Raw genomic sequence first — 27,350 nt, forward strand, 5'->3', positions numbered from 1 at the left:
GAAAAGTTGACCGTAGCGTGCGGGGAAATGGAAACAACCTTACCACCTTACTAATATTGGTATTATATTTAAAAAAAAATAAAAAATCTCCTTTGCACGCAGCTGATAAAACAGTCGTATTTAAAATCAAAATATTGTTTGTAAAAAAGTGAATATTAAAACTAATAAGGTGTATCAATATACACTGTCAGTAACAAATACTAGATTTAAAGGATAAAAACTTTATTGTCAAGTATACTCAACATCCAAACCATGTTGCAGTTAAACCTATGGGACAGATATATATGGACTAGATAAACACGGACAGATAATCGACAAAACAATGAGTAAGAATATGAATTTGATAAGGGTATTGCAATCGGTGGACAAAATAAACATAAAGAAACAAACAAGTTAGACAAAAATTACCAAAAATGACAAAGATGATTTATAATAGGCCTCACTCGGGGAGAGATTTCACTAATGCAAAAAAAATCTCAACCCCCTGCGGTTTCACCTCCAGGGAGGTCTGGAAACTCAACCAAAAAAAGGTGTCTAATGATTGAATGTAGTCACAGTTAAACGATTAAAGTTGATTTTGCCGTATCGGTTTCGTCAGTTAAATTTTACCCGCATCGTCGTATTAGAACATTGCTACATCTGATAAATATTTTAACCGCAACGTTTCTGCCCGCTTTAAGTACAAATATTGATGTAGATTGTTTAAATAAAGTGGAGGTAACACTGCTTTATCATTTATTTACGTTTTCAACGATGAAGATTGTTTCTCAAGAAACTGCTGTTGAAGATGTTGGACGATCTTCACATCGGTATAGGCTACATATTGTTGGATATGAAAAAAGTATTTACTAAGCACGATAAGGGTTGCATTTGTATCATCTTATATGATTCTGATACTTCGGACAACGAATCGTATTGCTTTGAGCTATATCTACTAAGAAGTTATACAGACAGATTTGCTGAAGACGAAATGAAAGTTGTACGTCATCATCCAATGAAGCTAACTTATTACGGTATGAAAGACGATGGTATTATTTAAGATTTAAACTTTTGTAAAATATGTGTGAAGGTGTTTCTTAGAATTATTTGTTCAATCATGTTAAGGTCGTCCATAACTGACAACGGTTAGAAAGTCTTAAACAAGTTGTCTCATTACGATTGTAAATTTTGAAGTGTATACATGATCGTCGTCGTCGTTATTGTGTCTATTATGGAGCTAATTAAGCAAGTAGATGTTACGGTTGGTAAACGACATTTGTCAGAAATGTGTTTCAGTTTAAATTATAGTTATGTATACATTGTTCATCTTAGTGTTCATGCATTTCATAAAGACGGTGATTATAAAGATGATCTTTGATCTGACGAAAAATTAATAATTTATTTTGACTTTGAATGTGGGAACAATTCTACTGGTCTCATGGAAATAAAGAAATCTCATTTTGTAGTTTTCAAGGCGAGAATGATAAACGTGGAAATGCCTTTAAATTAATGATTCATTGAACATAGTGATGGATACGATTACGTTAAATAGAACAACTACGACTTGTCCTAATATATAATGTTGTCACCGTTAACGTATTTATCGCAAAGGAAAGGAGATTAACTATCACCTCTCGTATTGCAACTGATGGATTAAGAGCTTGTGATGAAACAGATTTTTTTTCGATAATAAAAAACAAAATAAGGAACCACTGCTTGTTGCAAATGATAGGGAAGAGATGAGATTTTGCTGTGGCTAGGCAACCTGCAGTGTTACAAGGCACGTATTCTTTTCCCTCGCGGGGGAAGGGGGAATTGAGATGGAGGTCCTGAACGAGGCAATGGGACGGAGCAATTTTCCCGTGCCTTGGAAGCTTGCGAGGTTGCTCCTTGTCCCCATAAAAGGTAGCAAACCAAGCTCCTACTTACCGTCCTATTTGTCTCTAGCCGACTACTGCTAAGCTTTACGAGTGTATGCTTGCAGAAAGAATCTGGTACGAGGTGGTTATTTCATGTGAACTGTCACCTTTGGATTACAACTTCTGAGCTGGTTGCTCTGAGCAGAGTGGTTGCTTGGATCGTGTGGTTGGTTGGCTGGAATCTGGAGGACCAGGCATATTCAATTTCTGGTCCTCCTGGATGTATAAAATGCTTTCAAAGTCTATCAATTTAGACTCTGGAACCCTAGTACGGTATTATTTCAGAGGATTATATGTATAAAGTGTAGTCTTGAACAGTCTCAGGTCGACTATTCCTGAGACGTGTGATTAATTAAAAGCCAACCACCAAGTAAAAACAGTATCGATGATGTGGTATTCAAATCCGTATAAAAGTAACTGGATTTGAATCGTAAAACATTCTACTTCGAAATCAGCCGATTTGCGATGACGAGTTCACCACTAGACCAACCAGGCGGGTTAGTGACATGCGCTCACGTTTTTCCTATTTAGCCTCCGGAACCACGGTGGTAAAGTATTACTTCAGAGGATGATATGGATGAATGTAAATGAAGTGTAGTCTCAAGTTGGCCATTCCTGAGATGTGTGGTTAATTAAAACCCAACCAACAAAGAACATCTGTATCCACGATCTAGTATTCAAATCCGTATTAAAATAAAAACCTTTACTAGTATTTGAGATTAGAACTCTAGACTTTGAAATTAGCTGATTTGCGATGACGAATTAACCACTAGACCAGCCCGGTGGACTTAATGACTTGTACTTTTGACCCCTGTAGTTGTAATACAAAAATTTTCACTAATTTTAAGCTTTAGCTTATATTGTTTACTGTTGTAATATTTTGTCCCGACGCTGATTATCTTACTTTGTTGTGCGCTCAGAAAAAAAAGTCTGGCGTTTGAATATTTTTTAAGATGGATAATTAAAAACTTAACCTGCCCTCAATTTTTTGTTAAAATGATAGAAATATATTTATAATTTTTTCTACCTAAATATAAGATATCGTTCTTTCCTTTAGTTATGTTCACTTAGGTTATGCCTGTATTCATCCCGATCAATGCTCTAATATGGAGTTAATTTATTCTAACAGAAAAATTGTTTTTTACATTTCGCATAATTATGATTGTGCATATATCTTAACAAAATACGTCGCTCTGTTCTATGATAATGGAATCTATTAGTTTGTATGCCACAATTTAAATATCCCCACAGAGGTAATTGAGACTTTGGAAATATTTATTTTGAAATTATTTTTTTTGACATTCTTTAAAAGGGATATGTGAACTACTTAAATGAAGTATTCCCTTTGTGTTCTGTATTCTCATAATATGATCAAATTGTGTTTTAGTCTGTTTTGTCGACCAAATACCCACCTTAAAGTTTAAAAAATTACCTATTTCTTTCTTGGTTTTTTAAAAGTAAGGCGTTAGGCATTCAGAAAGAGAACTGCTTGTACAGGCATATAGGTAGATAAGATTCAAAGTTTGAATTCGGCTAATATATTTAGAGTTATATGTACTCACATATCAACAGATATAATGTATTTATGACATGTAACCATAGAAAATATAATAAAATTAATGTCATATTTATTTTTGTAAATAATAATTCTTATTGAATGATTATATATTAGTATATCAGTATATTGAACAATATTCTGATAAACTAGAAAACTTATTACTAAGTATAGCAACAAATTATAAATGTGAAAAATGGACTTATGTATAATTTGTGTATAAATAGGATACAAATATATATATATATAATATATATATTCATATATACTATAGTATACATATAGTATATATATATATATATATATATATATATATATATATATATATATATATATATATATATATACATTGTACACGTATATAGATATATATATGTATACATGTATAATAAGTACAGTATTGCACCATCGTAAGGAATATGTACTCATAAATGAACTGTTACTTACAATTCTTTAACGTTGATTCCAGATATTAATGATTGTTCCTTGCTGCAAAAAATGATTTGATTATTTTATGTAACTATAATTTTAAACATAGAAGATTAGATTATTACCAGAAATTTCTAAAAGATTTTCTTCAAAGGGTACAGTAGCAGATTGTTTTTTTACTTAACTGCACTTCACAAACTATAAGTCTTGTTATAGTCATGTTGGCCATTAAATAACAGAAAACATCGTTTTCATAATGTAAAAATACTTCTTGAAAAAAGATATTTCCGTTTCATTCTATGACAATGCAGGCTATCAAAAATAGATATTTTAAAAAATTTCAAGAATCATTTATTTACATTTCCTTAACTAAGTTTTTGCTGCAACATTTCAAGTTTATTTAACAAATACCTATGGGCTGTTAAGACTCACCGCCACTTAGAATTAAGGCAGATTAAGTGACAAAGTGATCTGATAGCTCTTTGAGCTAACCGAACTAGACCGAGTATTCTAGAAAGAAGAACCTCTCCTATTTTAATATAAAATTTCTAATCCTAACTGGAAAATATTCCGTGCTAGAACGATCCTTTAATAAAATTTATATCATGTTATATTTCTTTCAAAATATGACTTGATTTAATTAAAACTATTGAACACTTACCTTTACGGTATAAGTTTTAACATTCTGGATATCAATATGAAATAAAAGTACTGATTCATCTGGAAAACCCTTTAATGTGAATGGCTTTGTTTGAAATGAAACAAACAAAGGTGAACTAACATTACGATATTTTAATATCTTAATCCGCTTTCACCTTTGATAGTTTCACATCAACGCAATGAGTACTTCATCAAACTACACAGAGTTACACCTTTCACCTCTGAACGGTTCCTCATTTGTAGGCAAACAAAAATCCCTTCTTAATTTTTGCTTCAGTTACTTTTGAGAATTTCAGCCTTAAACACAGGAATCCTTGATTCACCTTCTTCATAATTTTTACAGAATTACTTTACGTAATCTCGGTTTGATAAGGGGGGGTTATTAATTCCATAACACATTGGTAGAGAATGATGTTTATTAAAACTGTTGAACAGAACTGCTTTTCAGCTATATTGGAGGTATGAATGAAAAGGCCCTACACCTCGCATTCATGAATTTGCCCTAATTATAACATAAGCCGTTCAGTATTTGCGTCGTAACCTAAGTATTTTCTTTAGTAAAATATTGGGAAAATCCTTCTGTCAGATTTGATATTTAAAGTTTTTTTTTTTCAAAGTAAACATTGACCCTAAATTTGTGCTTGATTTTTTTAAAACTATGAAACATGAAACCAGTCATGTTTCATAGTTTTAAACACAAAAATTTTGTTATTCATTGCCATGTGATTGAAATAAAAGCGTAATAAGTTTTCAACTTTTATTATATCTTATTCACAATATGGTGATCACTGCTATATCCAAATTTTATTGTTCGGAGCAGGGTCAAATGCTGCGGTGTTTTACTTCTTTTTTATAACTTCTTTTATTTGAAACTTCTTTTTTATTTGAATAACTTCTTGTACTTTGAAAATAACTTCTTGTACTTTTTTATTTGAAAATCTTTCTGATGAACGGAGAGCATTTTTAAAACCTTTGAAGAAGATTAATTTTTGCTTCAATGTTGGAGATTTTTTTTTTGCAGGTTTGAGTGATAAAAATAAAGTGCAGCATACTTAATTTGCTGTCTTTCTTAATAAAATACTTTCAAAATTAGAATTTTTAACTTCTTAAATGGTACGTTAATTTTTACTTGAAATTTTATTTACTATTAATGTGAATGGTAAATCAGTAATGGTACAATACTTTATGTAAACAATTGATATATTTTTGTGTTAACCTACAGAAAATATGCGTGAATGGTTCTTAATAATTTAGCAAATAAATAAATATCAATAATAAAATCAAACATGATTCAAGATCATAAATGATCCTGAATCATGTTTTATTTTAATATATAATATGTTTGATTTAATATATATGTGTGTGTGATGTGACTATCATTGTAAACCACAGGTAAGAGGTATGCAAAAAGACAAAAATAGAAATTTTAAAACTTAATATGAAAGGAAAATGCTGAAAATATTTCCTGTGAGATTCAGAATAACGATGTTTTAAAATGATTTGTATAAAATGAAGAGCTTGAAATTTAAGGAAACATTCTTAGTAAAATTCTAACCGTTAGTCTTTATAGGTTATGTTTTTGGTTACTTACGTGTGAATTATTCCTCCTTTGATCCTAAAAAAATAAAGAATTAAGATTAAACATATTTTAAATGATTTGTTATAAGTTATATTATTTTACATAACTTAAGAAATGTATTTCCTAAAATAGATTTTATTCTTTTAATTCCGTTTATTACTGAATCATTATTGAAAGTAGCTTCATTTAATCGTAATCTTAAACCTACAGCTACCGAATCTACATTTTTTTCTTCTGGGACGAAAAGTGAAATAAAATCAGTTTAATTAAACATTGCTTTAATTTATTCATTATAGAGTAATAATTTTAATATTGGCATTTGATTTATACGAAATCAAGTTAAGCGTACTCTTGAGCTGAGTTTTGTTGTAGGGATTACAAAACTGAACTATTACATTACAATGGCATGTAGAAACCACCAGAAAGAAACGCAGGACCAGTGCACAGAATGTATAAGTAGATATTTGGATATGCACAGATTAGTTTCTAAAATGGCTTTTTATTATCGTAAAATATATTTTGATTATTTTTTCTCTACATCCCCCCGAAATATCGAGTGAAAATTTTCTAGAAATTTTTTTATTATACTTAATAGAAAAATGGTGTTTTGACTTTCATTTTCATTTATAAATCATTTTCTTTCTTTTTAAATACAATGCAAATAATACGCATTTATATCTGTTATATTATTACTTATAAACACAAATTATGAAATTAGGAGAGATAGTTATTAAAAAATGCAAATAAATTTTACTCCAATATTTACTTATCATAAACATTTAATTAAAAAACCATTGTAGTTAATTTTCATATCTATTTACGGTAGAATTAATAAAATTCATGAAGCAAATAAATATTTACTCAGTATACATGTTTGCTTATATTTGTTATAAACACTTTTTATTATGAAGTGTAATAAAAAAAAATATATTTTCTATCTCTACGTTTTGATATAAGAATGACCGAATCCCTTCTTTTTCCTGCGCTGAAAACTAAATGTAGTCATCAACCCCCCGAAGCGATATAAAATAAATAAATTTATATTAAAAATTAACTAAAGAAAAAAATAAATTAAAAACTAAACATAATAATACAAAAACCCAGCATAATTGTCAAACTCCTGTGACATATGCTAAAAGCAAAAAAAAAAAACTATAAAATATTATATTAATTTAAAAATTAAAATTTGCTATACGTCAAATAGCATAAATAGCTGAAATCTACTACAGAAAACTCAAATATCTGAATATAAACGGAAGGCTGTTAGATAATGTAAAAATTAATAACTTAGAAACAATCGTAAAATAGACAATTACCTCCTGTTCTTATTGTTATTCTGTTTTATTACTCTCCTTGGCGGCCTTCTCTCGTTAATTACTGCTGTAGATTTTGAAAGTATCATAAGAAGAACCAAAATCCGGGTAAAGAAATGTTTTATAATATTATAAATAGCGTAAAACCGGATTCTATACGAGACATTCATACGAACGGTTCTAAAGACGCTAATTCTGCTGGCTTTTCTTTTGTGACTGGCAGTAGAATATAGAGGTTTGGCCTTCCCAGCGTTATAAATGTTTTCGTTGCGGAGCTGTATGCTATTAATAAGGCCTTAAATATATTTAACCAAACATTTAGACAAGCATTTTTCTGTTCAGATTCCATGAGTGGCTTACTTGCAATTAGTGACATGTCCTCCGGTCACACTGTCGTCTGTGACATACTGTCTATATCTGAAATGAAGCTCACAACTGTGAGCTTCTCCTTGAACTCCAGCGATATTGGAATTTCAAGCAACAAGCGCAACGCTGATAGCGCGGCAAAAGAGGCTTGTTTCACCAACCGAATTGTTTCTGATGACTTCTCTGTTTTCTGAAGAAGGTAATCGCAGATGAGTGGCCAAGTGAATGGAATGTTAACATCAACCTTAAACTTTTTTCTATTAAGAATACTGTATCACCCTGAAGCTCCTCACAGATGAATAGCCGTCGAGATTATTATTTGCCGTATTCGTATTTGGCTCACTGGCTCGCTCACGAATATCTCATGATTCAGATCGATGCACCCATTTGTATTTTCTGTGGCTGAAAACTACCTGTACACCACATCGTTGTGAATTGCGTCAGTTATGCGGCGTTGCTTAGGAAGTTTAAACTACGGGCTAACTTCCGAAATATATTCGGAAACAATGAGTCGTTCGAAACCTAGAGCTTCCTATTCGTTAATATACAAATTTTTAATTTTCTATTTTTATGGTTCTGGTTTTTCATTGTAAATCCGAGTAATTTATCTTGTATTGCTTCCTTCTAATTTTGCCCCACACGTAATTTATCAATTAGGGATGCACATTTGTTTAGGATCTTTACAAACAATTTAAGCTTCATGATCTTTAACTACAACTTAAGCTTTATGAAATATTGTGCATAAATGAAGTAATTTTCTCTAAACAGATATTAAAACTTAGGTTTTTCTTTTTACAAACAATCATAGATACATCAAATGTGAAAAATCTTCAAAATTTACTGAAGAAATTTCATAGCCAGCTCAGAAATATTCAATTTGAATCTTAAAAATATATTTATTTTTAATAATTAGCACACAGTAATTTAAAAACTATATGGAATTCTTACATAATAGTTTGCGGAATCTTGTTAAAAAGCTCAAGTAGAGCTGGTGAAAAGTCATTACGATTTACAAGAGTATCTTCAGAAAGATGTATTTTAAAACTGAAAAAAATAAGCAGAAAAAAGTTTTATTATAAACATTAGTGAATTATTAAGATATTTTTTTCTTTATGGCGCTATACATATTGGTGCAGATATAAATTAATTACCAGGTGATCATTTGAAAAGTAATCACATTTATTCCTCAACAACTACCAGCTGTTTGCTAAAAAAACAACCCATCGTACTTCCGTTTGCAGGCATCCATACCATTCTTGGTGGGAGTCTTTTGAAAATTATTTTCAAAGGAGTGGAACCCAGCTTCTCCGCTACACCTACTGCAAATCAAAAATCTTAAATGGCAATAGTAATATTTAATTAGATTAATTGACAACCGGAAAAAAATAATGGATTTTGGTGAAAAGAAGATTAAAATCCGCCCACCCCTTCGCTCTGTATGTGCGAAAAACCTTGGGATAGTATTTTTTTTAAATTTCAGTGCAACAAAAATAAGTATAAAAATACGTGTTATTTGTTCTAAAACCATTTGAAATAATCTTAATCTGTGGAGTAAAACTGTAAAAATTATTTTTTAAATTACAACAAAAACGTTCACCCTTAAATGTTTCCTACAAATCTTCTTTATACAAATTTATTTTTTCTATTGTTGCGGAACATATAGAATAATTACTTGGTATATGTTACTGCCTGATTATCACAACTTCTATCACCAAAAATGTTGATACCATAAATATAATAAAATGTTTACTAAAAAATGATGGTAAATTAAACAAATTGCAAATAATTAATGCAAAGAGTTGGATGTAGCAATACAGTGCTTTGGCTAAACAGGATGCCGGTTTGCTAACTACTGCCGGTCAATCGGCTTGGTTTACGACTGAATCTTCCGCTTGCCGACGGGTCGGGTAGATAGGTGAGAGCCCGAGACACCTTGAAAGGACTAGTTTCCTGTTTGGGGTGGATTAGGATCTATATCTCTCTGAAAGCCCTGGCGTCCTTATGGGCGTCCCAAATGTGTGTCTCCGTGGTGGGTGGGGAACTGGTGAGACGAAATTTTCTAAAACATCTTATGGATCCTAAAACCTCAAATCCTCGTTCAGTAACCCAGGAAAACCTTGAGGGCAAACGCCCTCGTTCTGAAGTCTCTTCTCCTTCGACTTCATCGTCGAAGAAGAAGAAACGTGTAGATTTACGACATGCGTTGATAGTTGAATCAAAAGGAACTCCCCGTCCAAAATATCTTGTAAATAAAAGAAACGGTGGAAAGGAAACCGATTTTTCAAAAATCAGTTCCTTCTTCATAGCAAAGAAACTCGCGACAAAAACCGGTGGACAAGTTAAAGAAGTTAAAAAGACAAAAGCTGGATTATTCACTGAAGCGCTAAACGACGTACAATCAGCGAAATTATTACAGATAAAACAATTGGTGAACATTGATGTTACTGTCAAACCTCACGGCACACTCAACTATTCCAAAGAAGTAGCAGTCTTTTGTGAAGTAGCATTGCAAGGTGTCATCGCATGTAGGCGATTAAACGTGAGGAGGAATGGATAGCTGTTATCCTGTTCTTCACATGTCCTTACTTTTAATAAGCCGTCGTTGCTTGAAAAAATCAGAGCCGCGGAATCCCATCGGTTGGATGTGCGCGCTTACATCTTACCACTGATGAGATGTTTCAAATACCAAAGTTTTGGTCATATCTCCGACAGATGCAATTGTGAAGAGATTTGTGCGTATGGCGAAAAATTTCATGAAGGTGTACTGTGTAAAGAAATCCCTATATGTGTCAATTGCGGACAAGATTCAGAAAGTTCTAAAAATTGACCTGCTTTCAAAAAAGAAATCGCGATACAAGAAACTAAAGTTCTTAGAAAATTTAGTTATCTTGAAGCGAAGAAATTAGTTAATGCCCAAACGCCGGGTAAGGAATACTTTGCGCAGACAGCTGCGACTAGCACACATACATCTTCGCCACAAGTGATTGAAAGCTTAATAAGGCAATTGACACCAGCTCTAACTACAGATTTGGACGAATATAAAGAAAGGAAATTTGCTTCAGTTAAACTTATGCCACCGACCAGAAGTCAGCAGTCAAATGTCCTCATCGTCAATTCAAACAAACCATCGACGTCAAATACACAAGGGATTACTGAGGAGATTCAGCGTGACGGTAAGTCCAAAGCTGATTATACGGGTACATCGAGTTTATAAAAAATAAAATATCTTCTGGAACCTCAAGATCTCCCACAAAATCCAAATACCAAAAGGACAGAGAGCGCAGAAGCATAATACTTCTGTGGTAGAGAAACTAGAGAGAATGTAAACGACACAAGGTGTGACAGTGGGACCTCTCGCTCCGGTACCGCTGTTAGTTCATGCATCTTTGACCGGATTCCGAAACCAGAAATTCTCGGTCTTACAAAGGATGCAACTCTGCCAAGCCCTGAGATTATGTTAGTCTCCTAACATAACAGGAGAGTGACTGTGGCTCTGTGGAGGTCTCAAACTGACCCAAGGTGTACATATACAAAAAAGAGAAAAGATGGAAAAAGGTAAATCGCGCTTATAAAAGAAGTAGAGAATATAATACGATGGAATATTAACGGTTGTCTCTCACAGCTGACTGAGCTTCAACTACTTGCATATGACAACTCTGCATGCGTGTGTCTTCATGAAACATACTTTAAGCCTGAACATGACTTCAATCTACGTGGATATGTTGTTATACGTACAGAAGTTGAACCTGATCGGCGAGCAAGTGGTGTGGTGTTACTACTTTTGTACGTTCACAACTGCCTTTTCGACGAATACAGCTAAAAAATGCGTTACAAGCTGTCGCTATACGACTAATATCTTTGGTTAAAGTCTCCGTCTGTAATACATATCTTTCAGACAGCAAATGGAACATCGATGATCGACAAAATTTATATGATCTACTTATATGACCAACGATTAGAATGCTGAGGGCGCAACGTCGAAGAATTGATATCGAATAACAAGCTAATCCTTTTAAACAAAGTTACAGGAACGTTTTTCAACATACGAAACGGTGAAACTTCGGCCATAGATTTGTCATTTTGCAGTCCAGCATTGTCGCTTTCCTTGTATTGGAACGTTGATGAACACCTTCATGGAAGCCACCACTGTCCAAATATAATCAAAACAAATATACGGCAAAAAGCATCATATTTTATTCGGCGATGGTGCCTTAAACGTGCCGATTGGACTGGCTACATAAACAACGTCGTTATGCCGGTTTATACTGAAAAAAATCAATGAAAACATAAAAGTATCAACGCGGGCAATTTAAAATTCAGCAAAGGAAAACATTCCTATAGCAACCGTAAATCTGATGAAACCCAGGGTACAATTGTGAATGTCTCAGCCTACAGAACAGTCTCATATGAGGCGCTGTATGTTCTGTCTGGGGTCCCCCCTATAGACTCAATGGCATTGAGTAGGGTAGAGAGGATGCAGGGGATAGAGGTACAAGAAACAAAAAATAGATTAAAGACGAGGTGGCAAAATAGATGGACAGTGCAGGGGACCGCCAAACGAACAAAGGAACTAATCCCAGATTTATTTAGATGGTTGGATAGAAGATTCGGATAGGTCGACTTCTATCTTACTCAGTTCATTACAGGTCACGGAAATTTTAATGAGTACCTGTGTAGAATTGGAAGAAGGCCGGAACCGGGCTGCATGTATTGTGGGATAGAAGACAGTGCTGAACACACCATTTTTGAGTGTGGTAAATGGAGAACACTTAGGGCCACCTCAGTAATTGATGGGAAAAGCCCCACAGAAGTATTTAGATATATGATGGTCAACGAGAATAATTGGAGGAAGGTGGCGGACTTCGCGAGGGGGGTTATATCACAGAAGGATGCGGATGAGAGAACACTAGGTTTTTAGGGATAGTGATAGGGAAGGGCGGACAGCCGCAGTGGTAAGGGTCTGCATGCTGAGGTGTGCCGGCTTCAAGGATCCACTGGGGACTCCATGGGAAATTAGGTTAGGGGAATAATTGAAAAATTTAATTAAATAAAAGAGATAAGACCCGACACCACGTCAAGACAAATGGTATGGCGTGGTATCACGCCATACCAGAGGGCAAAGAGGGCAAAAATAAGTACTCAAAAGATCTGACCGGCGAGCCGACCTTCCATGCCGGACAAACAGCCGGTAGGCGGGAAGGCTTGTTAGAGTATAGCAGACACTCCCCTGGGAGGCGTAATACCAACCAGTCGGATCGGCCTATTGGAGTAGAGTATATAAAAAAAAAGGGTTTAGTTTTGGAGCTTAGAAATAAATATAGCAATGAGAAAAATAAATCCTTCAATTTATTCAAGAAAGGTCTTATCCCGGAAAATTAAATATCCGTTAAAAAACCACGTTCCTACGCCATACGCATCATATTATCTGCAAAAAATGCATCCTGAGAGGCATATGTATCCTCCATCGACAATAAAACACCTGTTGTGCAAGTACGAAATAAGTTTAGTCTATAGCAGCCCGGACTGATAGCCGTTGAAATATTCCCGCTTAAACAAGTCGGTGACGTCGTTTTATTGATTGATTTGCAAGGAATTTCTACTGCCACACCACCGAATTGCTGTGCCAAAAACGGCTACTGAGTCTCAAATTACTTTAGCGACCAGTATCCTAAATAACTCCAAGAGCACCTAATTGCGTGAGAGAACTAAGCATGGTGCCACATAAAACTTACTTCGTGTCCCACTGCTCACTTATCGTACATTCTTAAATGGGTAGGAGCACCCCATTTACTACTAAAATATATATGACATTCAATAAAAAAAAATTATCTCGTAAAGACAGAAATTCGCTGCCACGCTTAGGTAGCTGAATGCCAGCAAGTACCTGTCCACTAATATTAAAGCGCTTATAGCTTTTAATTGGCTGATGAGTAGCCATAACTCTTGGGTAGCTTCTCACAGCAACGAGGTGGTAGTCATTCCCTTAAATAAACCACTGATACCGGTTGAACAAAGCAACGGTATCAAGAAACACCCACACGGTCCGACAATACGGCTCACGCCAAATTGAAACGCCGCTTATGAGTGGCAATTTTCCCCTTGCACCCTAAGTTCCAGGGTGGCCTCTATTCTGATCCCCCAATACCTAGGCAGTCGAACATCATATGTACGTTTGACTGGCCTCTCCGCAGACGCGCATCTCATCAGCTGCAGAGCGGAACGGAAACAAATATTGGTTCAAGTTTGCGTGGTTGGAGAGCACCTGGGAACCGTTGCCCTTAAAAACGAAGGAGATGCATACCATCCTCACAAGTCCTGTATAAATCTACACAAGGACCTTCCCTTAGTCATGGTGTGCCATTCTTGCTGCCATGGTACTATCGCAAGGCTGTAAAGCCTCCTCCTCAGGCGGGAGATGGGCAACTGAACGAAATTTAGAACCGGTACATTGTGATCAATGTTCCGTTCCTGAACAGGCCCGGCTCAAAACTGCATCCCAAATACCTCAGCCTCTCGAACTCTTCGCAACATCCACATGGCCATCCGAACTTTCATCACTAAATCGATTGGAAGAGCCTTTCTCAATACGGTGGTAGCCTCGTAGGAGGTTGTTTTAAAAACAATAGTGCATACTTAAGCTAATTAATGCTCTGTGCTGGGCACTCCTTAAATTGTGAATAAGTACTCGATTTCTGTTCAACCTATGAGCTCAAACTGACGCATCATAAGAGGCCATTCTTTCGAAGACACCTCGGTGCACCTTGTACAAATGACGGCCCGACAGCCCGTAATCTATCCGAGTGAAGTCGTAATTGATCAACAAGCTATAGTTGAATTGTTGGCCGATCACTTTGAAACTGTATGTAGCAATGAAGATTATCACATCGATTTTATTCGCATCTTAAGAAAACAAGTAGTACTAAACTTTGTAACGGAAAACGATCTTTTTTATAATGTACCATTTACATTCGTCCAATTCAATCACGTTCTACGAAACTCCAGTGATACTTAACCTGGATATGATGATGTTCCATATGCGTTCATCATAAATCTTAACAACGGTAATAAAGCGTGGATATTACACTTACTTATTAGAATATGGATTGTCCGCCGACCACTAGAAACCAAGATTTGCCGGTTCTTTGGCAAGGTATCAATTATCCAGTGGCTCTTTGGGGCCTTTTCCGACCCAACGGCCGGACTATCCTGGACCCCCTGAGGAAGTTCTCGACAACCATATCCAACACAAGATTTTGGCTGTGTATAGCCTTGAGGATTTCGAGCTCCTCTGCCCTCGTTGCTCTTGGCAAATCGTAGATTAATATTAGCGGCCGCTGCTTGGCAAGCAACTGTGCCTTCAGCCTCTTCTTCCTAAAAACGCCGGCCTCCAGCTGCCGCTTCGCCTGCTGCTGATTAACAAACTCCAAGACCATTCCCTGGTCAATTTTTTTTGTGATCCTGTAATTCAACCTTTACTTCCACGGGTCTAGGACCTTCTTCAGGATCAGCTCTGTCATCGCAGACGAAGCCCTCTCGCACAGCAGCCGGGTCTTGGTCTTAATTTTGTCCCTGGCCTAAACTTTACCCAGAATCCCCATCCGTTCATTTGAACCAGCACGCCGGTCCTTGTGACTGTGGCTATCCGCCCTGCCCGTATCTAAAACTAAAAACCACGTTTGCGCACTTCTTCATCCTTTGAGCCTAGCACAACCGTCGCAAATTTATCGAAAACCCTCGTATTATTTGCTAACATAAAGGTATGCGGCACTCGTTCAGATGGTATAAGGCACTCTATGCCCGCCTATATTCGCATCACATCCCACTCACTACACTGAAAGATTTTGCGTTCCGCTGTATCATCCCTGCTGCTGAACATGCAACAGGAAGAATCGCACATGCCTACTCTATGTAAATAGTACTCGAAGGCACTACGGCCGGTAAAAATCTGTTATTTGGTATTTAAACTCCCCATGGCAACGTTTGATTCAAGCCTTTAGGTCTGATTTGACATATTTAGTACACCGCGACCTATCACATCTCGCCCATCATTCGCTCCAGGTATTGAGCGTTCTACATTCCGCATCCTGCCTCCGTAACTACTATTTCTTTCCTCAATCTCTAAACGTATCAGGGAAACCGCGGTTAATACGCAAGCTGTTTCGTAACAAACTGTCCTATAACCTGTTATTATGTTCAACAGCGTGCGTCTGTGAACGTTCTGCTCTTTGTTTAGGTTGCGTTTCACTCTCATGGCAGACCCCCAAACCAGGGAGGCATATAGCATTGCAGTCTTTTGTCCTCTCCGCCTTGTCGTAGCATTTTACGCTTGCCTTGTACTGGAGCGGTTAATCTCCTACTCTCAGATCAATGCGGCCTCCCTTATTTTCTGCTAGTCAACGTGGTTAACTCACATTTATTCGGTGACAGTTCTAATCCATGTTCATTCAGGTAAGTGCTTACACCAGCTAATGCTGCATTGTCCCGTATGTCCAAATCATCCTCAGACTTGCCGCTGACAATCACGGCCAAAATGTCGGCAGAGGCGAATATTTCAACTCTGTCTGTCAGGGACAGCCTGATCACTCCTTCATAAACTAAGAGTCAGAACAGTGGGTCCAAAAAATTCTTGTAAAACCCCACCTAATACTTGAAATTGCAGCTTCTAATTTTGTGCGTCTGCAGTTATCCAACGGTCCTTCAATTATTCCCCAATATGTCTGCATAAGTAGTCAGTAATTCTCTTAAACGTGAGGACTGTCTTCATTGATTCCCATGCTAGGATCCCGAATGCGTTCTTGATATCCGTTACTATGAACATTAGCATAAATCTTGTTCACCATATGCCCTGCCGCACTTCTGCTACCCATTCTACAACCTTAGCAATGGCTTGAATGGCCGACCGCCCACACAAAAATTCAAACTGGTTGGCGTGAATGCCGAATCAACTTCTCCACTATGCGGGGCACCAGCATACTCTTAATTGCCGTTTCCACATAGTTCATCAAAATTAGTTGGCGGATTTGGTAAGTAATACTAATTTCTTCTGTATAGCCATAGTCACCTAACCTTCTTCTTCTTTCATTTACTGTTCAGTTTCCTGGAATTACCGTTCAGGTACTTCTTCAGAGGATGATATGTATGAGTTTAAATGAAGTGTAGTCTTATACAGAATCAGTTCGTCTATTGCTGAGATGTGTAGTTAATTTAAACCGAACCACCAAAGAACACCAGTATCCACGATCTAGTATTGAAAACAGTATAAAAATAACCTAACCAAACCTGATATAGCCTAACCTAACCTTGCAGGAATTTGGAAAACCCTGAAAAAGCCTTTGTGCCTGTGTGCCGCTAGCCTGAACCATTTTTCAGGCTTTTTCAAGCTTTTCCAAAAGTTTGCTATTTTAAGTCAGGTTAAGTTAAGTCATTAATTTACTTGTGCCTAGTGTTATTGTGAATCTTATTGTTGTGATTTTTGTAAACCAAGTGTTTTGGAAAAAGCGGGTGAGTTCCAAACATTTCCGTTAGCTAGTTTTTTAATAACAGCATTTCTTCATCCGTACTTTCTAAGTGAAGTTGGTAGAGATTAATATTTTCCGATTAATATTAGTATAATAATTTCCGTATAATTAGTATATAATTTCCGAGATTAATATTAGGGCGGAATTTAAATCCAGCTGACTGATTTTCCGCGCAGCAGTTTGTAAGTTAGGTTAGGCGGCAGTCTTTCTCACCAGTGAGACCTTCCCAACCTACTTGTGTCAAAACACTTATTTTTATAAATCCTCATTCGTTAAAAAGGGGAATCATTGTTTCCCTTTTTCTCCCTTATTTTCCAAAAAATTCCAAAATTTCTTCGGTCCTAAACTGATCTGGAAAAATCCCAAATCTTTACCCCTCCATTTTGTTTTAGATTTTTTGGTGGAAACATTTTACCGAACCACTACCCACCCCAGAAAAAAGTGCCTCCCAATGGCCACCATCAGAAAAGGCGTCTGGGGTGTTAGAGAAAAACGTTTTTGATCCACAACACACAAGTTGAGGTCAAATTTAATTGGAGTTGTTGGGTCGTCCATGAATTCAACATTTATAAGTCGGATCCGAAAGATATGATGGAAACAAGCGATATTTAAGAAAAGGTACAGAAAGGCTTAATCACCTAGGGTGACTCCATCCGCGAGTCTTACAGATATTTCCAAAACAGGAACTGCTACTTCTGAACCGGTAGGCGGTATGAAAAAATGACCTAGGTAGGATAGCTCGGATTCAGAGATTACAGAGTTAGAAAGTTTATTGAACAAGGTCGAAGCTTTGTCGGACATGTGCAAGACTACACCCTCTAGTTAGAAAACGATGAGGCATTCAATAATTCGACTTTAATTTTATGCTAAGGATCTGTCTCTTTGGGTTCTGGAAGTCACCAGAGTACTACCTCAGGAAGACAAACAAATTCAGACAGCCAGAACGGACGCTCTGGATCTTCAGGAGATCATGAATTCTCGTTCCGTTGATTAACTCTACGAAGTTATTGATAAAAGGCAGTATATCATTTTTGAAAAAAACATGGAAGAAAAAGGATTCTCGCGGGAAGGAGAAGTACAGGCTAAAGTATATATCTTGGATACAAAAGGTGACAAAAAAAACAACAATTATGAATCATGTTTGTAAGTCCGCTGCAGAAGCGTGAAAACGCGAGCACGCTCCCGCCAGGTAAAGTATTGATGGAGATCATTGCCATTGAAAAATTGGGTGTCTGAAAACCGGAGGAGATTAATACGTTCTCTTTGTCTCAGGTAATACCAAGGAAACAGTTGATAAAATTCTAAAAGGAATACAGAAAATAGAAACGGCAGAAATTTTAGACGCCATACTTTAGACGGTAGTCGTTGCAACTACCGATGGTCGGTTGAGAGCGCTAAGAAAAATACTTGAATACTGGGCAAGGCAAGGAGGATCGGAAATTCCCCTGTTCCTATCAGTGGAGAGAGAGATATGTGATAAACCAGTCCCTCCCTACGAAGTAGGAGGTTGTCAAGAAGGAGGCGATTTCTTATTCGAACCTTCTGAAAAAAGAGAAAGAAGCAGTAGGTACCTACTATGCTACGGTCATCTTGTCCGTAAAAAAGGGTAAAGGTGAAGAACTTGCTGTTATTTTGACAGGAAAGGAGACCTGTGAAAACCTAAAAGAAAAAAATTAGCCGCAGCCACGGACGTTACTGCATTAGACAAGGAACTCGATTAAAAAGGTTAATTTTGCATGTTAAAGACCTAGACATCGATACTAAAAAATAAAAGATCGTGGAGGTTATAAAGAAAACGTTGAAGTGAGACGTGGAAAGGAAAATAACATCTGTGTGTTCTGCATACGGAAGCTGCCAGAACGAGACAGTTATCCAACCCGGTAAAGTTGCCAATCATCTCTCGGCTCTAAGCCGAGTATTGGTGGGGTGACATTCCTGTTGAATTTTTTTTTTCTCAAATCCCCTGGGCCGGTCCATTTATTTAAAGTATATCGTGGTATGGTGTCGGGTCTTTTCTTAGTTCACTTATTTTAATAAACCCTATCTAATTCCCTTGGAGTCCCCAGCGGCTCATCGGGACCAACACACCTCGGCATGCCGATCCTCACCGCTGGGGCTGTCCGCCCTACCCTAAACTGACTAATAACCCATTCTTCACTCGTCTTCATTCTTTTTGGAGATAACTCTTTTGACGAAGTCAGTGACTCTTCTCCAATTTTCTTCACTAACTAGCATGAATTCTACTATATCTGTTGGTTCCAACCCTGTAAGAGCCGCATTAAACCTAAACTCGGCCCACCTGTTACAATCAAAGAAAGTGTGTTCAGCGTCATCCAGCTCCCCACAGTACATGCACCCAGGATATTCTCCCTTACCAACCTTGTGCAAGTAATTGTTAAAGCATCCATGCCCTGTGAGGAATTGGATCAGATAGTACTCCACTTCGCCGTGTTTTTAGACCGCAATTAGTCTTCGTTTAGAAGCCCTAGGGATTCTCTGTGATGACATCAGGACGTTAAGGCTTTTGATCATTCCCTCCACCTTCTGAAAAATACTGTTAATGTGCTCGGTGTATTTACAGTTCTTTCGTAAAGTAACTCCCAGGTATTTCAGGTAATTAACTCCTCGATGACTTTGTGATTAATTCTAACATCCGTGGGCTCCAAGATCCTTCTGCCAGTGAAGGTGATACACGGACACTTTTCTTTTGCCAATTCGAGACCCCTAGAGCACAACCATTCATGTATCGTGTTAGCAGCGGCGTTCGCCCTATCGCGCACCTCCATGACTGACTTGCTTTCGACTAGGACCGCCAGATCATCGGCGTATGCTATCACCTGTACGCCTGCCGGGAATTCACCGTTTAGTAGCCCGTCAAAGAAAATAATGCAGAACAAGGGCCCCAAGACCAACCCCTGCGGAACTCTAGTGTGCATTAGTAAATCTGTGGCCTCCTCCTGAGCTTTGACGGCGGACTGGCCAAATTTCTCCGTTTTGTTGGAGTCTGGGCTGGATGTTTTTTCTCGAGACCTTGTCGGCATGCTATTAGTTGACAGAAAAGTTCACTTCTACAGTGTTGACGGCAACTGAAGCCAGCAGACCTAGAGGCAGTGGCCGGGAACATATATCTGGTTGGTGGTCTCGGAACTTGAAAGCAATGACGGAGTCTGTGGATCGACTCAGAAGAGCTGCGCAACAAGAGAGTGATCGCGTTCGGCGTGCGGCCCTGACTTCGGATTACTGCAGAAGGAAGGCTAGGAACTTCCATGAAATTTGGTCCTCCAAGTGTAATTCTTGGCATTCCTTCGTTCAAGGAAAAAGAGATCTTTCGGGGTGTAGTTTATAGGGGCTTGGACATAAGGACAGGAAAGATGTCCTCTTGTCAGCTTTCATAAGAGAGCCGCTTGGCAGGCTGTTCTGGGGTGGCTAAGCTGGGGCTGCTTTCCGGCTTGCTGAAAATTGGCTTAGGTGAAGGTGCTCTTAAAATCAGAAAAGGATCCTAGAGAAGTTAGTAGTTCTCAACCCATCAGCCTCTTGCCGGTTATCGGTAAGTTGCTGAAAAGGCTGGTTTTTGAAAGGCCCAGGGAAAATATCGATATGAACTATTTTTAAATCGAGGCCTGGCTTCTTGAAAGGGGGTTGGCATCGAGGATTACATCTTAAGTTCACTTGCTGAGTTGAAAGCCCCCGACTGTAAATATCTTTTGGCAATTTTTACAGATGTAGAGGCAGTGTTTCCTTCCTTGTTTTTTAGAGTTCTGTCCTCTATAAGTTGAAACGTCGCAATATTTCTTTACTGACATATCCAGAAAGCGTCACGGCCCAGGATTTCGCCGATGACTGTCTCCTGTTAGTTCGTGGTAATTGACGACAGCAGCTAAAGACCGGGCGCAGGCGGCATTGTCGACCGCGGAGGGCTGAATGGACATGCAAAATTCAAATATTTCTGTGCCAAAGACGAAGTTTATGCTTCGCAAGTGTGAGACAAATTATCGTATAGTTGTAACCCCTACAATAAGTATAAAGACTATCTAATCAGCCGAGTTACGGTACATAAGTACCTAGGTATTTTTTTTGATGAGAAGTTACTGTTAAGCAACCACATTAGGCAATTACGGGCTATCGAGCAACCATTTATACATGGTGTACCGAGCTGTCTTCGAAAGTATGGCTTCTTGGCCTCCTATGTTGCGTCCGTTTGGGCGCATAGGTTGGATATGACAAGAGCACGTATTCAGAATTTAAGAAGTACCGAGCGCAGAGCATTAATAGTATGTACTTGTGTTTTTAAAACAACCTCCAACGAGGCTACTACCGTATTAGGAAAGGCTTTCCCATTCGATTTAGTGGTGAAAGTACAGGTGGCCATGTGGAAGTTGCAACGAGGCAAGGAGGATGAGGTATTTGGGATGTGGTTTCGAGCCGGACCTGTACCGGAGCGGAACATTTATCACAATGCACCGATTCAAAATTTCGTACTGTTGCCCATCTCCTGCCTGAGAAGGAGGCTTTACAGCGATGGATGAATGGCAGCAAGGATGGCATACCACGATTACGGGAAGGTCCTTGTGTAGATTTATACATGACTTGTGAGGATGGTATGCCTCTCCTTCGTTTTTAAGGGGAACGGGTTCCCAGATGCTCTCCAACCACGCGAACTTGAACCAGTATTTGTTTCGGTTCCGCCTGGCAGCTGATGAGCTTTGCATCTGAGGGGATATCCAGACTAACGAACATATGTTGTTCGATTGCCCAGCTCTTGGGGGAGCCAGAACTCAGGCCACACTTGAACCTAGAGGTCAAGGGGAAAATTTTCCACTCAAAAGTGGCGAGTCAGTATGTCGTGAGCCGCATTTCGGACCATGCGGGTGTTCCTTGATGCAGTGACTTTGTTCAACCGGCATCAGTAGTTTATTTAGGAGAAAGACGCCTACTTCGCTACTGTGGAAGCTACCCCAGAATTATGGCTGGCCATCAGCCAATTAAAGCTGAAAGCGCTTTAATATTGGTGGAAAGGTACTTGCTGTCATTCAGCGACCTAGGCGTGGCTGCGAATTTCTATCTTGAAGAGATAAATTTAGTTTATTAAATGTCATATACATTTTTGTAGGTGACGGGGTGCGCCTACCCATTTCAGAACATATGATAAGTGAGCGGTGGGACACGTAGCAAATGTGTGGCATTATACGTATTTCGCTCACGCAATCAGGTTAGCTCAAGGAGCTAGTTATCTCACTGGTCGCTAAACTGACTCGAGATTCAGTTACCGTATGAGGCACAGACATTCGGTTTTATGCTTTAAGGCGACCGAATTGGTTGGTGGTGAGAGAAACGCCATGCAAATCACAGCAAACTCTGTATAGAACACCTTTGGAACTGATGATATTAAATCCAGAATTCGGTTACTATGAACATACTGAAATTGATCAATTTATATCACCGGAAGAGCCTAAACCGCATTCAATAATGATTTTCGATGATGTAATTAAAGAAAAATAAAGCAATGTCGGTGATTATTTTGCCAGAGGCCGTCATTGCGATATTGATTGTTTGTATTTAGCACAAACATATTCTAAAATATTCTAAAAAACAGGTTAATAAATTTCACCATAAAAAACACCATCGACATCATTTACTAGTAGTGATTTCTTACATGCGCTAATAAATTGTTACCCAATCCACCAATATTATTATGATCCAAAGAAATTGGTGGATAGATTGTTCACTTTAATGGGTGAATATAATGCTGGAAACACAAATTAAATTATATACACAATTAACGAATTGAAAGTAGTTGAATTTTAGTAGAGTATTTGATTTTAATTTTTATTTTTTATAGATAGAAAGGTCAGTTTAAAATTAGGCGCTAGAAACAATAAAAGATAATTATTACAGGCCATTCTGGGGTCGATTTATCGATCACAGACGATGGAAATTATGATATAAAAAATCGTAGATTTTGTATTGATTCGAATCTAATTGAAGATGGCGACGCTGTCAATTTTCAGCGGGTTAAAAATATGTTTACCGAATAGAAAACAATATATATAGTCTCAGGGAACAGTTTGTCGGTCTCAAAAGATTGAGTCAAAGTAAAAGTCATGTTAAGTTAAAATATATAACAGGCATGGTTTTTATGTAGAAACTATAATGGTAGCATTCAATAAAAGGTTAAAATAATTTAATAAACGATGCCAAATTGTTGATTTCACAATCGATCATAGAACACGAAATAATGTGGAAAAAGTTGAAGAGATTCGAAAAAAGTTTAATTATAATATAATACCATTTATTTGATTGGCTGGCCAGCCGGTGAAGATCTTCAAGGGTTGGCCAGATCTATTTCATCAATAAATTTATCGTATGTTGTTGCTTTATATGAAATATTTTCACCCTCAAATCTAAGGGGTCTAAATCTTATTTGCAATTTTATACCGATAATGCATTTGAATAAAAATATTTTTTTTGACATATAGATATGTAGAAAAAGAATATAAAAAATGTGGTGGAATTATTGGTTCAGTAATCAATTAAGCTACACATTTATTACATGTTGAAGCACATATGTCGGGTTACAATTATTGCTGACCGGGTACAACATTAAATAAAAAATTAAAACGCAATGATAAAGGCATAAATAAATTGGATGATGCTTTCAAATTACGCGATGTAACTTATTCGAAAAATTCAGACACGAAAACAAGATTGGCAGTCGATAAATTTTGAGTAGATCAGGTTTTCTTTTTCCTGTTTAGTCTCCGGTAATTACCGTTCAGATAATAATTGAGAGAATGAATGAGGATGATATGTATGAGTGTAAATGAAGTGTAGACGTGTACAGTCCCAGTTCGACCATTTCTGAGATGTGTGGTTAATTAAAACCAAACCGCTAAAGAATACCGGTATCCACGATCTAGTATTCAAATCCGTGTAAAAATAACTGACTTTACTAGGACATGAATACTGGAACTCTTGACTTCCAAATCAGCTGATTTGAGAAGACGCGTTCACCACTAGACCATCCCGGCGGGTTGAGTAGAACAGGCTTGGAAACGTGTAATCGCAGCCGATATCAGATTAACTGAAAGAGCAACAGCTTTCGCTGCACGAACGAAATGAAACTTAATCTATATATGGCAATACAATAAAACTAAAGAAGGTTGTGGGATTAAAATGAAAGAAACATGGTAGTATTAAGAATAAATTTAGTAAAAAGAAAAAATTAATAGATTTAATATCGAAACGCCCTTTATTTAAATACGAGTTGATTAAAACTTAAATTTTTAGGTCTTGAAATTGTAAATGCAAAATTAAAATCTGTAAAGTGAATTAAGCAATAAAGAATTGAAATTAAAAATTATTTTTTTCTAATATAGATTACATAATAAATTAATTAAGCGTTGAAAAATTATATGTCAAGATATTTCATTGACGTATAAGCAATACCACAATCATTATCCGTTTTTTATCAAATTCGGTAATGGTGCAGAAATTACAATCGTGTAATAAAGATTATATATATACTCAACCGGCGATAGTTTTTTGTTTATTAGAGGAAAACTTGTAGGCGAAAATGGTAAAAAATCAACGTCAGATTTGGTAAATTTTGCAGGTGCATTTCTATATGAGAGTAAATTTTTAATAAACAAATAAGAAATAGCCAATGCTGAAAATGTTAAGTGTAACAACTATCACGACCAATGTTCTTTCAGTGATAAACTCTTTAATTTCTTTAAAAAGTGAGTTTACCGAAAAAATACGTAAAGAAAGAGGGGTTTAAAAAACACGGTCTCCCATGGATTTTATCTGAAAGTAAGGATGAATGGTTGAAGTTCGTTCTTTAATGTATTTCTAGTTTTTTCATGCGGAACTCGAGACCTTCATACTACACACGCAGAGGTTATTTTGAACACATGCGCATACGTGAGGAAGTACATAACTTCTGTCCTGAGCCGCTGATTAATCTGCATATTCGGATGCTCAAGGCTTCAGTCACTTCGGTCTTGTAATATTTGATTAATAATCTGTATTTACTTTTCCATAGCAAAGAAAAGTCCAGATCCCATGCCTAGTTTAAGCTGGCTGGGGTCTTTCTTTCTTTCTTTCATTCAATTGTTTGAGCTTTGAAAAGATAATGATAATAGTAATCATAATTATAATAATAATAATAATAATAATAATAATAATAATAATAATAATAATAATAATAATAATAATAATAATAATAATAATAATAATAATAATAATAATAATAATAATAATAATAATAATAATAATAATAATAATAATAATAATAATAATAATAATAATAATAATAATAATAATAATAATAATAATAATAATAATAATAATAATAATAATAATAATAATAATAATAATAATAATAATAATAATAATAATAATAATAATAATAATAATAATAATAATAATAATAATAATAATAATAATAATAATAATAATAATAATAATAATAATAATAATAATAATAATAATAATAATAATAATAATAATAATAATAATAATAATAATAATAATAATAATAATAATAATAATAATAATAATAATAATAATAATAATAATAATAATAATAATAATAATAATACACTTTCTTTTCTGTACTTACTAATTATTTTGAAAATATGGGCTGTAAAACAAACAGAAATATGTAAATACACATGAACATTGTTAAAAAATAAAGAATCAAAATTTTTATACGTTAAAAATATATGACACAGTAATTTCTACCGTTAATCGTCACTTTCATTAGAAATACTTTTTATTATCGTGTGAAAACTATTACGTTCCTCCAAACTTACATTTGGGCAATATTCAATTATCTTTTTAGTAAATTTTATGTTAGTAATTATAAATAGTTATTATTTTAAAGTAACTATATAATAATACTATGTATAATTGTAATAATAAGCAAATAGGCTTCTAAGAAAACCGGTTTAGATTATAACAGCTCATTTATATTACGGTTTCAGTGTAGTTTATATGTTATTATTAATTATTTTATAAAAATGAAATAATCTTTGCCTATTAGCCTAATTACGTGAAATACCTATTTATAGCATTTTTATGTCTAGGTAATTTCAAGATTCTTATAGCATAAAAATAATACGGTAATGAAAAACGAAATGGATGAATCTTGCTGTATTGTTATTTACAACCAAAGAGACCAATCCAGTAACAGAACACAGAAAGTTTTGATCACACGTTACATACTGGATAAAAATAAATACTTTTTTGAGTTTATGATAAAAATAAATAATAATAGAAATATTACAATAATTATAAATGTTTGTAAGCGAAACATTATAAATTACATTAAACTTGTTTGGGTGTTTATTTTATTATAATTGCTGGTTGGTCATCTAATTCTGTTTATTCTTTATTGGGTTGTATACGTAGAATTTCCCAAAGAATTTCTTATGAAGTTGTTTTTTTTTTAGTTATTTTTTGTTTCATTTTATATTGTGAATCTTTTAATTTGAATTATTTTTGTTATTTTCAGTTGGATGTTTGGTTTATTTTTTTTTCTTTTCCTTTATTTATAATTTTTCTTTCTTGTATTTTAGCTGAAACTAATCGTTCTCCATTTGATTTTTCTGAGGGTGAGTCAGAATTGGTTTCTGGATTTAATGTTGAATATAGATCTTTTAGATTCTCTTTATTTTTTTTATCTGAGTATAGAAATATAATATTTATGAGATTTTTTACTTGTTTAGTTTTTTTAGGGGGTGATTGTATAAATTTTTATATTTTTATTTTATTTTGTATATTTTTGTATATTTTGTATATTTTTGTATTTTTTGAATTTTTATTTTATTTTATATTTTAATTTTTTTTATTTTGTTAGAAAGCATATAAATACTATTAAAATATAGACAAGTCTCAGAAAATAAAATAGGATTTGTGAGGGAGGGAACGTTTTGATCACACGTTACATACTTAATAAAAGTTAATAATTTTTTGAGTTTAGTGATAAAAATAAATAATAATAGAAATGTTACAATAATTATACATTTT

General features: G+C 35.6%; 1 protein-coding gene across 2 annotated transcripts in view; it reads right to left on the reverse strand.

Moving 5' to 3' along the window:
- The window catches only part of LOC142317362 (uncharacterized), a 116,837-nt gene that overhangs the window by 65,099 nt on the left and 24,388 nt on the right, over positions 1-27,350 (reverse strand). For both annotated transcript variants that reach the window (XM_075353860.1, XM_075353859.1), the window contains exons 6-9: positions 25,942-25,962; positions 8,749-8,844; positions 6,134-6,157; positions 3,901-3,942 (exon numbers count right to left, since the gene is read on the reverse strand). In XM_075353860.1, the coding sequence (XP_075209975.1) occupies positions 3,901-3,942; positions 6,134-6,157; positions 8,749-8,844; positions 25,942-25,962 (183 nt within the window). The remainder of the gene's footprint in view (positions 1-3,900; positions 3,943-6,133; positions 6,158-8,748; positions 8,845-25,941; positions 25,963-27,350) is intronic.

The sequence above is a fragment of the Lycorma delicatula genome, chromosome 1 (genome assembly GCF_047948215.1).
Source record: "Lycorma delicatula isolate Av1 chromosome 1, ASM4794821v1, whole genome shotgun sequence".
NCBI classification, from domain to species: Eukaryota; Metazoa; Arthropoda; class Insecta; order Hemiptera; family Fulgoridae; genus Lycorma; species Lycorma delicatula.